Genomic DNA, 18748 nt, shown 5'->3' with positions numbered 1-18748 from the left:
ATGGAAGTTGAATAAAACTAAAAAAAAAGGGGCAAATTACATATACCTCCCTCAAGGTTTAGCTTAATTACAGATACCCCCCTGAGGTTTCGAAAATTACATCCCGCCCCCTGAGGTTTGTATTTTCATAACAATTTGTCCCCTGAGGTTTATATTTCATAACAAATTACCCCCTAATTTCTTATGCAAATATAGCATTCAGGGGGGAATTTGTAATTTCTCAAAGCTCAGGGGGTTATTTGTAATTTAGCCAAACCTCAAGGGGGTATATGTAATTTGCCCAAATAAAAATGAAAGTTGCAGAAAATTAAATATGGAAGTTCAATCCAGAAACCACTATACCTTAACGATCTATTTGGAAATTAAATAAAAAAGGAAGTTTAATAGAAAAGTAAATTGTATAAAAATAGAAGTTGAATAAAAATAAAAATGAAAGTTGCAGAAAATTAAATATGGAAGTGTAGACGTCCCCGAACGCCCCGGGGAGGAACGAGCCCCCCCTCCCGTTCTGTTCGATATTGGGGTCACTACAGCTCAGGACTCTCAAATTGTCACGGTTCATAATCTGAACCAAAGAGTCCAAATCCGGCAAATCGTTTTGAGAAAACAGATTTTGAAAGAAGTGCCAAACATGGACTGCTTTGCCAGATACAGAGTCGCCACCTAAATATTTTATTTTGGGGGAAATTTAGGAAACCCTGACTCGTTTGCCTAAGGCCACGTGTCCGTCATCACCAAAGTTGCCTCGGCTCGGGAACTTGGGTACGATTGGGGAAGGTCACTTCGTGAGCACCCCCGCTCGCCCGATCAAAGATCGGCCTCTACTAACCATCATATCTATTTTTGAAAATATTATGTGTTCTTATTCCGGTTATTAGCCTAGATTTACTATGTGATGCGCACAGCATACAAGTATAGACTGGATCGCCTAAATTGGAACAAAACATTTCATGTTTGTTTATTTGAAAATGGTTTGATGGTGCTACCCGCAAGTAGGCTAAGACGTGGATTTGCCACCCTCTGGTGGGCTTAGAAAAACATGATTTTGCCACTATCTAGTGGGCTTAAAACATACATTTTAACGAATTGCTCCAACTCAAATAACCCAACCTTCACCCACAGGCATTCAGGCAGTTATATCACATAAGCATATAGCCTCATGGTAAGCATGCTATTCATGGCAGTCACTCACACGCATGCAAGGATGCTAAAGCATAAACACTTACCGAGTACTCCAAACCAAAACAGAAGCTAGGTTAGAAATCCATGCATGATCCTAACTATACAGAAATGCCTAATGCAACACATGCAAAAGTGCAACTATAGTAGGCTCGGCTATTCTAGACATGGCATATGAAATGCTACAGCTAACATGTATTCAACTTGGAATTTAGAAATACAATGCAGTTAGTATGATGCGCCGAGCCCGGTGCATGCAAAACAGATGAATGAATGCAAACATGCTATCATACTGTATATTAATTGAAACATGCCCTAATCTAACCATCATAAGCGGGTAAATAAAAGGGAGAAAGACGTGGGGTTGGAAGACATACATCACACACACGCACACTTATTACAGCATTGCCCTCGCACAGAGGGTCCGAATAAATAGTACAGTCCAAATATATACAAATTCCTAATTAATTTACAAATTAACTAAGAAAAATAATAAACTGGCATGCAAGCCAGGGACTGCCTTGACTCTTCTGAATGACATATGTTTGAGCTGCCTTGCGCGGAAATCCACTGAGATGCCCCAATTAGCCTCCGTTTTGCAATTATTCTTGGAAAACGCGCCAAGCCCCGGAAGACTGCTGATTCTTAATTTGCTGCAACAGAGAGCAGGAAAGGGGCATAGCAATGTATTTTCACAAATGTATGCATGCCTCGATTCTCATGCCACCAATCACGCATATCGATGCATGATGACCGAGGAGTCGATTTGCATTACTCAATATAGAATGAATGCACATGAAAACTCAACTAAAACCTAACTCCATCATGGATAATCCGGAGTGTCGGTGACTGGGAATTGAGACACGTTCCGTCACTCGGAGTACGAAACGTACCTCGTTTCCCATGCCTGGGCTAATCCCTATCCCAAGCACAATGCAATATGCATGACATGCATGAATGCAACTAATATACAACCTAGCATACACAATGCTATGAAATGGCATACACGATACACGAGACAACATCTCATACACAATGCGCTAACATACAACCTAGCATACGCAATGCTATGAAATGAAATGGCATACACAATGCAATATGGGCTTACACCAACATGAGTGGACCTCAGCCACACTCACATAGGAGGCCATGAGATGAAAATGAGACGCTCGAAATGCGTGCACACATGTACGCAAACCGAGGACCAATCCTAAGGCATGAAATGCCACTCTAACAAGACATGGCAAGGCATGGAATATGACATACAAGAATGCAAATTTCAGCGCTAAAATATGACCCAAAACAGTCCCAAATCATGGAAACATGGCTCCCGATGCATGAAATGAAACCGAAATACAAAACTAGGCCTATGCATTGGCCTATAGCTATACAAAACATGCACTATTTGAACATGGAATGTAAAGACAGAGTCAAGACAGCCTAAAAATAAGCACATTCACAGTTCTAAGCAAGGTCAAACAATAAACACAAATAGGGCAAAACTAGCATGCAAAAATAGCCCTAAATGTGAGATAAAGAAGCAAGTCACAGCTGCTGATCCCAAAAAAGAGAGGGCCCTTCAACAAAGTTGAAGAGGGGCCCAAAAAATGATATTTTCCAGTTGGTGGCCAGACCCAAAACAGTGAACAAGAATGCTCAAAATGCTATGCAAAATAAGGCCAAAAAGAGAGTTATAACACAAAGTGTAAAAAGGATGCCTCAAACAATGAAATCCCTTAATGAAACATGAAGAGGGGGTCAAAATAATGTCACTTATAGTTCAGACCAGAACCCAAAAACAGAAGCATAAGAGGCTAACAAATCATGCAAAAATGGAGCCAAAAGAGAGATATAAAGGCAAGTGGAAAATGGAAGCCTCAAACAGTGATGAGCCCTTCAACAATGTTGAAGAAGGGATCAAAATAATCTTCTTTACAGTTTATGACAGAGCTCAAAACAGTTTATACATAGGCCAAAAATACTACACAAGAAAATGGCATACAAGGGGAGTAATGAAGCAAGTGCAACAAGGAGGCTTCAAACAGTGAGAGGCCCTTAAACAAACATGAAAAATAGCTCAAAATAAGCCTAGTTCCAGTTAGGTTCGGAGCCCAAAACAGCAAGCAAGTATGGCTAATATATTGAACAAAATAAAGCACAAAAAAAGGTAATAGGGACTCACCCTTGAAGACTAGTCTTTGGCACCCTTTTGGACCACGATGCAGCACTCCTAGGCTCTGAAGAACAACCTCCAGCTGCTGGAATGGAGGATGGAAGGGTGGGGCTATGGGTTGGTGAAGAAATGGGTGCAGGACTTGAGAGTTTGGAGCTTGGAAATATAGAGAAAGAGAGATACAAGGCAAGAGGCTTGGGGGGAATTTTTGTAACCCTAATAACAGAGCTGGAGATGCTGTTATATAGACAAAAGAGGGGGAAAAGGGGGGAAAAAATGGAGGGAAAACAATCCAAGTTTCCCTCCAAAAATGCACCCCCCCGGATACACAATCTTGGGGAAAAAGAGATGCATATTTGGAATGTGCCTGCAGAAAGGAGCATGGCCGGCCGGTTATTGAGGTTACAGGTGGCCGGCCGGCTACCTCCCATGGCCGGACGGCCAAGGGTCAAAAGGTTCAATGAGAATTAGTGGCCGGCCATACCAAAAAGGTAGCCTCTCAGGTGTGCACAACACAATTATGTGGTCAAAAACTGGAGATAGTGGACCAGGAGGGAGAACAACCCACTTTTCAAAGGGGTTCAAAAGGTTCAAAAGCAATTATTGGCCGGCCACCAAATATTGGTGGCCTCCCAGATGTGTACATCACAAATATGGGGTTTAGGGTGCAAGAAAATGGCCCAAGGGTGGTCAACATTGGCTTTGAAGTGAGGAAAAACGGGCGACGGAGGGCGATGAAGGGATAAAGTTGGCTGACAGAACAATTACTGGCCTCCCACCCTTCTACGGCCTTCTTACCAATGAAACAGAGGTCCCTGCCAAAAACGAACCAAAACCGATGCAAAATGAAGGTTCGAGGGCCGAAACGCGCCGCCCGAGGCCCCGAAAATTGGCTGTTAGGCGCCGGGAGTGGTGTTCGACCACGAAGTTGGTTTCTCGAGCCACAGTGTCCCTCAAAAGGGATCAAATAAGATGTATGCCAAAAACCGGAGCAAATGAAGATGGTTAAGCGGTCCCGAACCGAGGCACACGGCCAACGGCTCCGAAAAACCGAAAACCGGACTCCAAACGGGCAAAATGGCCTACGACCACGAAACGTAGCCTATGGCCACTGAGAGATGGTCTACGAGACCTCTCCCTCCCTTCGAGAAGAGAAAACAGAGAAAACAGAGCCTGGTTCGCAAACCGAGGCAAAGCACAAAAGAGTCCGAAAGTCCAGAGGCAAGGCTCACAGCCGAGACTCTGAAATTTCTGAACGAGCACGATATGCAACATCACCAAGCGCTCAATCGGTGACGTCTGAGTCTTAAGGTCGGTCAAAAATGGGGTGTCTACAGTTGCCCCTCTTTGACAGAACTCGAAAGTCATAAGTGACGGGAGTGAATGTCAAAGCCTAGAGACGACCCATTTTTGACAAGGCCGAAGACTTAGACAAACAGGCGTGATAAACAGAGATGTGTCCGCAGGCATGCCCGCAGGCAGGGGCAAAATGCAACTGACAATGCAAGAAGCCGAAGGTAACTTAATGATCGTGCAAATGCAGCAAGCTGTAATGAAGCAAGTATTCGCAAATAGATGCAGCAGTTTTAAGCAAGAATGCAAAGCAACAACTATATTTCATGCAGTTAAGAATGCAGAGAATTATTCAATTCTCGTCGCGTCTCACACGGAGAAGATACGATACCTGCGCGATTCGTCTGGTCGCACCAGCCTCAAATGAACTGTACATACAATATCGTGCCTGCAAAAGAAACTCAATAAGCACAACATATCTAACAGCATATGTTCAATGTGATATCGAATGCAGACAATCAAGGTGTTGATAGAAAAGTGCATCGCAATGCGGGAAGAAACGCGCGTTTCGGCGAGGGCAACTCGATCGCGGACCCCGGTCCACCTCCCGGAGAGGTTACAACATGTTAAGAAGGATATACTTCACTTTCAATGAGCAAACGATGAGACATGCATCGGAAGTTGAAGCTGAAGTTCCGGCGGAGCGATTTCGCGACAGAAAGTGCACTTCTCTTGTACTTTTTCAGGTCTCGGGGACTCCAATCCTCCCCAAAATTTGCAGGGACCTTGGAGGGCATGTGGGGAACACCACCGGCCAGTTTTATTGGGAGAGGGAGGCCACCGGCTAGTTCTTGAAAAGTAAATGGCCGGCCTGCCAGAAAAAGTGGCCGGCCGGCCACTTTGCCTAATCCGGGGGCAGTTTTGTCTTTTCGGCCTCTTTTCTTTAAATACATCCATCCAAACATTTCGGGCTCACAAGTGCAGCTCCGAAATCTTCTCCTCTAGCTTCTCAAACCATTTTCTCCCTCAGATCTATGCTCTATACGCGTTTTCCAACGTCCCACGCAAGTTGTTTTCACGAAATCTTTCAGTTTTAAGCACTTTGAACCGATTAAATTTTGGTTTCGGGGCTTCTTTTCTCATTTTTGCCACTTGAGGTGAGTTTGTCTCAATATTTGGAAGATTTTCTCGGGAGTTGACTTTTGTTGACTTTTTCATTTCCCGAGAGTTGACTTTTGTTGACCTTTTCCAATTTTGGCTCATTTTTGCTCATTTTTGCCCCTTTTGCAGATTTCTTGAAATGGCGGGTCAATTTCCCCACGGTGGAGGTTCTCCAGGTGCTGGAGGCGAGCCTGACATCATGTCTTTGCCTCCGAGGGTTCGCCCCTTCATCCCCGAGAGATATGACCCACCAGTACACGTTCTCCCGCGGGCTGTTTTCTATCATTTCACCGATTTTGACGAGCGAGCACCCGGGGATCTCCTTCTGCGGGAGCCAGAGTATCATCTCTCCTATGAGGCACGAGAGGTATTTACTTCATTCTTACCTTTTCTGTAACGTATTACGAATTTTTCTTGCATTCTGCTTGCTCTCTAAACACACGGTCCAATCATTTGAATTTCCTGAACACTCAGCCCATAAATTGATTGTGAACACACGGCACACATCGGTTGAGGGTGGAACACGCAGCCCAACACACTGATTTTCTGAACACACAGCCCAAATTGATGGTGAACACGCAGCACACACAATGATTAAGATTTGAACACGCAGCCCAAATTGATGGTGAACACGCAGCACACACTGATTGAGATTTGAACACGCAGCCCAAAACATTGATTTTCTGAACACACAGCCCAAATTGAAGGTGAACACACGGTACACACTAATTGAGAGTTGAACACGCAGCCCAAACACTGATTTTCTGAACACACAACCCAAATTGAAGGTGAACACACAGCACACACTAATTGAGAGTTGAACACGCAGCCCAAAACATTGATTTTCTGAACACACAGCCCAAATTGATGGTGAACACGCAACACACACTAATTGAGGTTTGAACATGCAGCCCAAATTGATGGTGAACACGCAGCACACACTGATTGAGATTTGAACACGCAGCCCAAAACATTGATTTTCTGAACACACAGCCCAAATTGATGGTGAACACGCAGCACACACTAATTGAGATTTGAACACGCAGCCCAAACACTGATTTTCTGAACACACAGCCCAAATTGAAGGTGAACACACGGCACACACTAATTGAGAGTTGAACACGCAGCCCAAAACATTGATTTTCTGAACACATAGCCCAAATTGATGGTGAACACGCAGCACACACACTGATTGAGATTTGAACATGCAGCCCAAACACTGATTTTTTGAACACACAGCCCAAATTCAAGGTGAACACACGGCACACACTAATTGAGAGTTGAACACGCAGCCCAAAACATTGATTTTCTGAACACACAGCCCAAATTGATGGTGAACACGCAGCACACACACTGATTGAGATTTGAACACGCAGCCCAAGCACTGATTTTCTGAACACACAGCCCAAATTCAAGGTGAACACACGGCACACACTAATTGAGAGTTGAACACGCAGCCCAAAACATTGATTTTCTGAACACACAGCCCAAATTGAAGGTGAACACACGGCACACACACTGATTGAGATTTGAACACGCAGCCCAAGCACTGATTTTCTGAACACACAGCCCAAATTGAAGGTGAACACACGGCACACACACTGATTGAGATTTGAACACGCAGCCCAAGCACTGATTTTCTGAACACACAGCCCAAATTGAAGGTGAACACACGGCACACACTAATTGAGAGTTGAACACGCAGCCCAAAACATTGATTTTCTGAACACACAACCCAAATTGATGGTGAACACGCAGCACACACACTGATTGAGATTTGAACACGCAGCCCAAACACTGATTTTCTGAACACACAGCCCAAATTGAAGGTGAACACACAGCACACACTAATTGAGAGTTGAACATGCAGCCCAAAACATTGATTTTCTGAACACACAGCCCAAATTGAAGGTGAACACACAGTATACACTTACTTTACTTTGCACGCAGCCTATTCATTTTATTCGCACGCAGCTTTATTCATTTCATGCTGAAACATGTGTTCATTCTGAATGCAGGTGACTTCTCGCACCGTGCGGGGGTATGGCTCTACCGCGGCGAGAGACTGGTATGCTGAGCTCCCGGAGGCCGTTCGGGATTTGGTTAACTTGACGGGGTTTGGGCCCTTCTGTGCTGGGCTATCTCGTTGTCCTGCCAGGAGGACACTGATGGCCGCCCTGGTGGAGAGATGGTGGGACACCCCCAACTCTTTCCATTTCTCTGCCACTGGGGACATGACTATGACCCCTTTTGACTTCGCTGTATTGACCGGCCTTGATGTGGGAGGCTGGGCGATCCCATATGATGAGGACATGGGCGAGTGGGAGGCCGCTTGGATATATCTGCTGAGGGCTCGCCCGCCTATTGACAGAGCTTCGGGGAGAGTCCGATATACCTGGTTCTCTTCCCATTTCCGGCGGGTGGAGATGGAGCCCGGGACTCCTGAGGAGGCAGCACAGTATGCCCGCGGCTTTCTGATGTTCCTCTTCGGGACCACTTTGTTTGCCGATAGGGGGAATACTGTTGGGCTTTATCTGCTGAGTGCCTTGGTGGACCTGTCACAGGTCAGGCGGTATGACTGGGGTGGTGCCGGCTTGGCCACCCTTTATTGCTACATGAGCGCGACCTCACGTGGACGGGGGGACTTACTTGGCGGCTATTGGAGAGCCTGGGAGGTACTTTCTGCCCTTTTGATTTACATTTCTGCTCCTCATTACCTGCACATCGCACACACGATGCACTTTATACTCTGTATCGTGCATTTTGCCCTCAGCATTTCACATTCTGCTTTGTTTTCTACAGTTGTGGGTCTATGTATATTTCCCGACATTGGCCCCGGAGTTGATGGTAGCGGGACCTCTCATGACCCCGTACTCACTTGTGTTTGAAGGCCGGCACCGGCCAAGACCTCGAGAGTCTCTCCTTTACCTGCGACAGTATTTCGACACAGTGCGCTCATCGGAGGTACTTCAGAACTCTCAGTTCTTTCTGTTTTCATCTTTGTTTTGTCCTGTACATCTTCGATTTCTGTTTGGTTTATGCACCTGTTATCTGCAGATTACATGGTAGCCCTGGGCGCCCTTACGTGAGGGTCTCCGATTCCAGTTTGCCGGAGGGTGGGGTGCCTCTCAGTACAGGCTCCTGTTCGAAGGGCCGGTTGGTAGGGCCTTTTTTCTGGGGGAGCGTTTCTTGCGTCAGGTCTGGGGGTACACTTCTCAGGACCCTCCCTCAGCACCCCCAGTCGATATGCGGATTGCTGATGTGCTCATTTCCCGGGATGTTGTTAATGCTATGCTGGGTACTGATGCTTTGCTATATCTTGAGGAGGGGGATTACGCCACTTACCGTCACACATACCTGATGCCTCCATTGACGGGAGTTCGCACTCCGATGATGAGGCCTGTTGGTATGCCATCTTTGAGCCAGGCCCGGGCTCGGGCTGCAGACGCCCCTTCCACCAGTAGTGTTGGTACATCTAGAGGTGGGGGTGGATTGGTTCCCCCGATTCCTCCGACTTTTCCTCATCCTGGGTGGCCGGACATGCCGACTGAGCTGATGGGGTGGCAGTATGGGACTACCTCTCCGATCCCGATCCCGATAGAGCCCCCGATGCCCAGTCATCGATATGTCAGAGACCCTGACTTGCCACCGGTATGTTTTGCAGCTTTGATTCATCACTCAGATATTTGGACGTTCATTCCTTTACTGACACCCTTGCCTTTGCATCTGCAGCCCCCTGTTGAGTATATGGATCAGGTGCTCGAGATGGTAGCCTCACTTGAGGGGATGGTCTTGCGGAGGGAGGCACAGTTGTCTATCATGGGCTTCCAGGTACCCTTTCGTTTTCTGGCATTTATCATACTTCTGATGTTATGCTGATTTCTACTGCATTGATAGGCTACTTGTGTAGAGCACATCTGACACACACCCCACTTGTACACTGTGTTTACATGCACCCACTTCATGTAGTTTTTGCTTGCATCTGCATCTGATGTACATATTTGGACTGATGTATTTAATTTGAACTCTTTGTTCTCAGATGCCTCCGGTATATGCTCAGCCGCAGGCCGGGCCACCTGGGCCTTCTCGGGGAGCTGGGCCATCTGGGCCCTTTCACGGAGCTGGGCCATCCTGGCCTTTCCGAGGAGCTGGGCCATCCAGGCCTTTTCGAGGGGAGGGGTCGTCTCGCAGACGCAGAGCACATATTATGGAGGAGGAGCCTGGTGAGGATGAGGAGGAGGAGGTTGCAGACCGTCAGTCGGAGACATCTGCTGATGGAGAGGACGGCTCCGGCCTTGGTTCCGGGAGTAGAGGCGAGGCTGAGGGGGATCCCAAGGATGACGGCTCCGATTCAGATGATGGCGATGGCGACGGTGGCGGAGAGTCTATTCCACAGAAGAGGACGAAGAGGGCCTCTTATTACTGCTCTTGAGAGCACAGATGTGGCTGTTTCCTGTTTTATTTATCTTTTTGCTAGTAGTTGTAGCACATTGTACATTATTGGGCAGTTTTATTTTCTGTAAAACTTGTGCCTTAGTCTGTAAAATGTTGTAACAAGCGAGGCATGATGGGATGAAACAGTTTTTGAAAAAAGTATTGTATTTTAAACGTTTAGCATCATATCGCATCATTCTGCATCATAATGAGATTGAATGGAAATGTGTATTGTGCATTTTGCCCAGTCAGGTAGTGAACCGACGCAACAACTTAACTTTCTAAGATATAACAAAGCCTTAGCAAGTTTACAACTCAATAAACAAAGCACAATAATGTTGACAACTCAATAAATGAGACTCAAATAAAAATTGCTTAAACAAAGAGTAAGAACTCAAAAACACGAAACACGACAGCTCGACAAACAACTCGATAAGCAAAACGACAACTCGATAAACAAAACAACAACTCGATAAACAAAACAACAACTCGATGAACAAAACTTAACAAAACGAAGTGTACTTCGGACGATCTGGGCAACGGAACGCATCCGAAACAGAGGGAAATAGAGGCCTTCGACACATCCGTTGCATGGAAATGCTTGAAACTTTCCCTCGGAGGGTAAAACAGGGCCAAAGACATACATTGGAGCATGGCCGGCCACTTTTGGGAGCCGGCCGGCCAGATTTAATGCAAAGGGGGGGGCCACCGGCCAGTTTTGAAACAAGAAATGGCCGGCCTGCCAGAAAAGATGGCCGGCCAGCCACTTAGCTCAGCAACCGCCCAATTTTTGACACTTGTCCCCCTGAATAGTGTCTTTCCCTCTTTAAAAGCCTTAGCTCCGTGTTTTGATTCAATTCATCTTAGTTTTGCACAAAAATTGAGGCATTTCTCGTTGAAAATCTCACAGCTTGGATCGCTTCTCTAGATGGCTCGGAAAAGTTGAACTTTCGGGGTTTCGGCTTGAATGCACTATTTACGCTGAGCCGCACCCCGCTACATCTCCCTTTCCTCCATGCCGCGGTGAGATTTTGGAACCCAGTGACGCATGCCTTTAGCTTCGGCGGGCAAGAGGTATGTCCAACTTTTGAAGATTTTCAAGTTTTGATGGAATCTGAATGTCATGAAGAGATCTTGCCCCAGTTTCGCTTTGGCCACGCCCAGGCTTTAGGGCGGATGTGTGGACTCACCGCGCATGATGCTCGGTCTCTGATCTGTAATGGGGAGCTGGATATCCTTGGTTTGATTCATCGCTTTTCTGACGCCGGTGACCGCAGCAACCATTATTGGCAAGGTTTCCGGCAACACGCCCTTTGCTTGTGCCTGCTGTCTCACTTTCTGCTTTCCCCAGGCTTTTGCGGATGTAGCATTCGTCTGATTGAAGTTGCTCAAGACTTGAAAGAAGGTAAGAGCTGCATCGCCATGACCCTGGCCGAGACACTGATGGGCTTGGATTCTATCTATCGCCGAGAGACGCCTAGATTTGCTGGGAGTCCACTGCTGCTGCAGGTAGTGTTTCCCACCTAATCTTACATATGTATTTGCTCACATCACTCGGCCCTCAGGCTCGGTTTTTCTCACAAAAACCCTTTTCTCGCTTTTTCCTCACCGTACATCTCTCTATTCTTTATTCTCTCATTTTTCATCCCTCCCCAGGTATGGTTAATGGACAAATTGCAGGTTGTGGACTCTTGCCCAGCCTACTCAGCTCGAGGCTATTTCTTTCGACAGCGCCTAGTCAATGCCCCTGATGAAAGGTGGTGGTTTGACTGGATGTGCAATTTGTCCGCAGATCGCATTGCTTGGCATTGTCCTTGGCTCAATCTCCCGACAATGAGCTATAGCATGCCCCGGCTGATCGGGATCCAATTTATTGGTCTGACCCACTGTGTGTTCTACTTTCCGTTTCGGTTCCTGCGCCAGTTCGGTCATGATCAGATTTGCCCACCAGAGGGGATTGAGTACCCGGCTGCTTTCCCGGTCCGAGGTGCACAGCTTGCCCGATATGCCACAGCATGGAGGACTAGAGAGCTCCTGGCTCATGCTCCCACTTTCAGTTGCACTTTGTCTGACGAGTGCTTAGACTGGCTCAACGAGGAGGCACAGGTTGGGCCTAGCTTGGCGTCAGAGGCTTCGACCAGCTCTGGGAGGGGGCGCAGGGATACTTGACTTAACTATGCCCCGGATTTATTGCTTCATTAGTACTTTCAAGTTTTCTTTGTGAATGTAATAAAAAGCAACTTCGATTGTATGCAAGAGCTGGAGAACTCTGTTTTGAAATCAATGAAATTGAAGGTTGTGGTACTGAAAATTTTCCGTTTTGGTCCAAAAATGGTCTTAGTTGTAAAGAGATTAATTTGAACAAAGTCAACTTTTATTAAAACTTTTCAAAACCATTTTCGATATGGATTAGAACTGGACACGCCTAAGATCTGTCACTGAGATGCACAACCCCAGATCCCTGCAACTGGAAAGTTGCCCTTAGTTTGAAGAGTACCACAGCACTGCATGGCAACGGAAAGTTGCCCCTAGTCTGAATAGCACTGCACCGGAGATCGCGATAAATGCTGATGGATGAAGATGACTGAGATGGTCAAAATGGACAAAGTTGATCGGGAAAAATTTTATGGCTGAACTTCAGGGTGAAGTTGCCTACGTATCCCAAAGATGGGAATCAAGCCTTACGTAGTTCAGGCTTAGGTTCACTCGGGTATTTTCACTCTCCTTTTACGCTCTAACTTTTGCCAAGGTCGCCCTTTGCGGGTTTTCAACCTTGCGAGCTCAGTTTTTATATTTTCCAATTTTTTGTGCTCTAACTTTTGCCTAGGTCACCCTTTCGGGTTTTCGGCCTAGCGAGCCTCTCAGGGGTAATATTTCTTCAACTTGTCCATGTTGATCGGTTGGGAAAATTCCAGGCCATCTAGATCCATCAGAACCACAGCCCCACCTGACCAGATAGCTTTGATGATGTAGGGACCAGTCCAATTGGGTTTGAACTTGCCCCTTGGGTCGTGGATGGGAGCTCGGTTGTCCTTGAGCACCAAATCTCCTTCCTTTAGATTCCTGGACTTAACTTTCTTGTTGAAAGCCCAGGCAATTCTGCGCTGATAGCCTTGAACATGGTACAGTGCTTTCAATCTTCTCTCGTCAAAAAGCATGAGTTCCTCAAATCTGCTCTGCTGCCAATCTGCTTCGGCTATTTGACACTCAGCCAATACTCGTAATGACGGAACCTCAATCTCGATAGGTAGAACGACCTCCATCCCATAAACCAATGAATACGAAGTCGCTCCGGTAGAAGTTCTGATTGAAGTCCTGTAGCCCCACAGAGCAAATGGCAGCTTATCTGGCCAATCCCGGTAGGTTTCTACCATCTTCTGTAGTATGTGTTTGATATTCTTGTTGGCGGCCTCGATCGCTCCGTTGGTCTGCGGCCGGTATGTAGATGACTTATGAAAAGCCACGTTGTATTTCTCCAACAAGTCAATCACTTCCTTCTTGAAGTGGGAACCATTATCTAAAACGATCTCGTTCGGGACCCCATAGCGACAAATGATGTTGTTTCTGATAAACTTTGCAACGTGTGACGCCTTCAACACCGCATATGATTGGGCCTCGACCCACTTCGTGAAATAATCTATCGCAACTAGGATGAACTCATGCCATTCGACCCTTTTGAAGTGACAGCCCCGATCACATCGATTCCCCAAACTGAAAATGGCCATGGCGAAGTCATGTTGTAGAGCTTCGACGGCGGGATGTTCATGCGGTTTGCATGAATCTGACATTTGTGGCATCGCCGAACAAAACTAATACAATCCTCCTCCATGGTGGACCAGTAGTAACCCTGTCTGAGGATCTTCCGTGCTAGCATTACTCCGTTCATATACGCACCGCATTCTCCTCCATGGATGGCCTCCATCAGGCGCTTTTATTCCTCGGCTTCAACACACAGCTTGTGCATTCCCAGATGGCCTCTCTTATACAGCTTACCCCCACAGATGATGAACTGGACGGCCATTCTTCTGATTGCCCTTTTATCCTTGGCATTTACCCCTGGCGGGTATGCTTCCTTTTCCAAGAAATTCCAAATGTCATAATACTAGGGGTTTTGGTCCTGAACCTCATCTATAGCAGCAATCGACTCATAGGCTGGTGCAAATTTCTGGTCAATGACAACTGGACGCATCCGGATTCCAAACGGGATGTCTATCATGGAAGATAGAGTTGCTAAAGAATCTGCGAACCTGTTGTTCTCTCTTGGAAGATGAGCAAAGTTTAGCTTTTCAAACCGAGGGATTAGCAAGTCCAAGGTCTGGTGGTACATCATCATCTTTTCTTCTTTGACTTTCTAGTCTCCGTTTGCCTGAGATACAACAAGGTTTAAATCCCCGATGACGTCCAAACGTCTTGCCCCTAGTTCCAGAGTCGCTTCTAGGCCGACAATGCACGCTTCATATTCTGCTTCGTTGTTCGAGACTTTGAACCGGAGTTTGAAGGCTAGAGGGATACGAGAATTGTCGGGTGCTATCAGCAACACTCCTATCCCATACCCGTATTGATTCGATGCTCCGTCAAAGTACATCGTCCAATATTCGTCGTCGATATGCAAAATGGCTTCATCTGGGAATAAGTACTCGACTGCTTCACCTCCTTCGGCTGGATGATCGGCCAAGAACTCTGCCACTGCTCTTCCTTTGACTGACTTGCGTGTCACATATTTCAGATCGAATTCGGAGAGCAACAGCAGCCAACGAGCTAGCCTACCCGTAAGTGCCGGTTTCTCGAAAAGGTATTTGATGGGATCCAGTCGTGAAACCAACATTACGGAGTGAGCTAACAAGTAGTGCCGCAGCTTCCTGGTAGCCCATACCAAAGCTAAGCAAGCCTTCTCGAGCGGAGTGTAGCGGGTCTCGTAGTCCAACATCTTCTTGCTCAGATAGTAGATGGCCCTCTCCACCTTATCTTCTGATTCTTGTGCGAGCATGCAGCCCATTGTAGTCTCAGTCACCGAAAGGTACAATATCAACGGTTTCCCCGGTTCTGGTGGCGACAACACAGGCGGGTTCTGTAAATATTTCTTGATCTGTTCAAAAGCAGCTTGGCATCGGCCATCCCATTGGAATTTCTTGCCTTTCTTCAGGAGACCAAAAAGTGGTTCACAAGTCAAGGTTAATTTTAAGATAAACCGTCTTATGAATTGCACTTTACCCAGAAAGCCTCGCACCTCCTTTTCAGTCCTTGGTGGTGGCATTTCTAAGATGGCCTTGATTTTTGAAGGGTCGACCTCGATGCCCCTTTGTGTAATCAAAAATCCCAGCATTTTTCCCACTGTAACACCGAACGTACACTTCTGAGGATTTAGCCGCAACCGAAATTCTCTGATCCTTTGAAAGAACTTTTACAAGGCGGTGTAGTGGCCCTCTCTTTCCTTGGACTTGACAATCATGTCGTCCACGTATACCTTAACCTCTTTGTGGATCATGTCGTGTAATATTGTGGTCGCGGCCCGTTGATAAGTAGCTCCGGCATTCTTCAACCCAAACGGCATTACTCTGTAGCAGTATGTTCCCCATGGGGTGGTGAATGCAGTCTTTTCTCTGTCTTCTGGTGCCATTACTATCTGATTATACCCTGAGAAGCCATCCATGAATGAGAGCAAAGCATGCCCTGCTGTGAAATCCGCCAACTCGTTAATATGCGGTAAGGGAAAGTCGTCCTTCGGACTAGCTCTGTTCAAATCCCTGAAATCCACGCATACCTGGATCCTACCATCTTTCTTCAGTACTGGAACGATGTTGGCCAACCAAGTCGGGTATTCGGATACCAGCAGGAAGCCTGCATCGATCTGCTTGGTGACCTCTTCCTTAATCTTGAGAGCCCAGTCCGGGCGGATCCTTCTGAGTTTCTGCTTGACAGGTCGGGCCTCGGGGTCAAGGGGAATCCGGTGCTGTACAATCTCAGGATCGATCCCAGGCATGTCTTCGTAGGACCACGCGAAAACATCTTTGAAATCTTTTAATAAAGCGACTAAACGCTCGCGTTCCTCCGAAGACAACGTAGACCCGATCTGGACCAGCCGCGGGTCCTCCTTAGTACTAATATTCACGGTAATGATTTCATCTGTTAAGGGTTTGACAAATCTCTCCTGCTCCTGCTCAATTAAACGTTGTAAAACCGGAGGAATTTCGTCCTCGTCGTTTTCATCAAAGTTTTGAAAGTCTGAGTTTATGCAATAAATTAAGGGCACAGAAAAGTACTCAGAAACCACAGTTACTTGATTCTCATTAAGCACATCCAAATCGTCCGAGTTCTCGGTTACAACAGACTCAAATGAGAAAGAAAAAGACGACCTGGACATAACTGTGGCATCCAGGTTATCATCCCCAGGATTACCAAACTCAGACTCAGTCGAGCTGGAACCTGATTCCGACTCACAAGACTCGGCGGAATCAGATTCCGGCTCACATGTTCGTACTCACAGCACTTTCGGCCTGCATGCTCACAGCACCCTCTGTTCTTGTGCGCGCGACACTTTCGATCCCCTCATGGATTTTGGCTTTCCCGGTTCTCGCAGAACCCTGTTGTTCTACCTGCGTCAGTGCAGTTTGTTGTTCAACTTTCCCTGCATTCACAATGCTTCCGTCCTGAGCGAAATTCTTCGTACCGGTGCTCTCCGGCAATGTAACCTGACTTCCGGCCCTTCCGGCCACAGCTGATACCCTCACCCCTGCCGGGCCCTGTTCTGGTTGGGATTCTCCCACCACATCTAGTTGATCATCGAGCCATCCAGTGGCCTCTGCCGATTCCTCATAGTCAAACCAGTTGACTGCCGCATCCCATGGTTCTTGATCATCAAAAAATTGCAGGTTGGCAAAGTCCTCCTCTACAGCTGTCAGATCATCTGCCCCTTGCCCAAATCCATCCCCTCGGATCACACATAGTTCTTCCTTTTCTGGCAATTCTATACCCAGCCCAATCTGGCCTGTTGACAAGATATACTCACTTGGATCATAGATTTTCCCAATAAAACTCTGCTCAATCCCAGACTCAACAATCCCCTTCTTTCCTGAAGTCTGCCCTGCCCCATCTTCGATGGTCACCACCGTCGGCTCTGGTTGGGTTGTGGAGATGTCCAACATGCACAAGAAATCAGTGCAGTCGGGAAGGAGCACCTCCGGCTTAGGTAGATGGGTAGGAGTAATATAGATGCTAGGATCGTAAGACACGACCCCAGTCTGGATAAGATTGACTCTTTTGGGAGGTGGAGTTTGGTTGTGTGTAGGGAGGGAGTTGGTTGTGACGTTGGGTTTTTCTGGTGGCAAAATCACATTTTTGTCAACAAGGTCTTGAATCTCGTGACGCAGCTTGAAACATTGGTCAGTATCATGACCGTGCTACCGGTGATATGCACAGTACTTGGCTGGGTTGTGAGAGGGAGGGAGTGGATTCGACAATGGCCTCGGCTCTAGGGGTTTTAGATGCCCCTTTCTGATCAAGACCCCTAGCGCCTTAGACAAAGGCATGTATAGTGGGGTGAAGGTTCTTTGGAAGTTCATAATAAAAATAAAAATGGAAGTTGCAAAAAATTAAAAATGGAAGTTCATTTCAGAAACCACTATACCTTAACGATCTATTTGGAAATTAAATAAAAAATGAAGTTTAATAGAAAAGTAAATTGATTAAAAATGGAAGTAAAATAAAAATAAAAATGAAATTTGCATAAAATTAAAAATAGAAGTTCAATCCAGAAATCACTAAACCTTAACGATCTGCTTGGAAATTAAATAAAAAAAGGAAGTTTAATAGGAAAGTAAATTGAATTAAAATGGAAGTAGAATAAAAATAAAAATGAAAGTTGCATAAAATTAAAAATGGAAGTTCAATCCAAAAACCACTATACTTTAACGATCTATTTGTAAATTAAATAAAAAAGGAAGTTTAATAGAAAAGTAAATTGAATAAAAATGGAAGTTGAATAAAAATAAAAATGAAAGTTGCATAAAATTAAAAATGGAAGTTCAATCCAAAAACCACTATACCTTAACGATCTACTTGGAAATTAAATAAAAAAAGGAAGTTGAGTAGAAAAGAATCCTGAATAAAAAAGGAAGTTAAATAAAAATAAAAATGGAAGTTGCAAAAAATTAAAAATGGAAGTTCATTCCAGAAACCACTATACCTTAACGATCTATTTGGAAATTAAATAAAAAATGAAGTTTAATAGAAAAGTAAATTGATTAAAAATGGAAGTAAAATAAAAATAAAAATGAAATTTGCATAAAATTAAAAATAGAAGTTCAATCCAGAAATCACTATACCTTAACGATCTGCTTGGAAATTAAATAAAAAAAGGAAGTTTAATAGGAAAGTAAATTGAATTAAAATGGAAGTAGAATAAAAATAAAAATGAAAGTTGCATAAAATTAAAAATGGAAGTTCAATCCAAAAACCACTATACTTTAACGATCTATTTGTAAATTAAATAAAAAAGGAAGTTTAATAGAA

The 18748-nt window shown here is 45.5% G+C and overlaps 1 protein-coding gene across 1 annotated transcript; it reads left to right on the top strand.

The window, feature by feature from the left end:
- Nucleotides 1–7757: 7757 nt before the first annotated feature.
- LOC145814171 (protein MAINTENANCE OF MERISTEMS-like) lies at nt 7758–11618 on the top strand. Its single transcript, XM_082910696.1, has 3 exons — nt 7758–8481; nt 8609–8818; nt 11592–11618. The coding sequence occupies exons 1-3, from the start codon at nt 7819–7821 to the stop codon at nt 11616–11618; spliced, it is 900 nt and encodes a 299-aa protein (XP_082766822.1). The 5' UTR covers nt 7758–7818.
- The last annotated feature ends 7130 nt before the right edge of the window (nt 11619–18748 follow it).

The sequence above is a fragment of the Camellia sinensis genome, unplaced genomic scaffold (assembly GCF_055761805.1).
Source record: "Camellia sinensis isolate YWXY unplaced genomic scaffold, ASM5576180v1 Unanchor1, whole genome shotgun sequence".
Taxonomy (NCBI): domain Eukaryota; kingdom Viridiplantae; phylum Streptophyta; class Magnoliopsida; order Ericales; family Theaceae; genus Camellia; species Camellia sinensis.
Note: the sequence above shows the minus strand (reverse complement) of the source record. Positions and strands in the feature narration are given on the sequence as shown.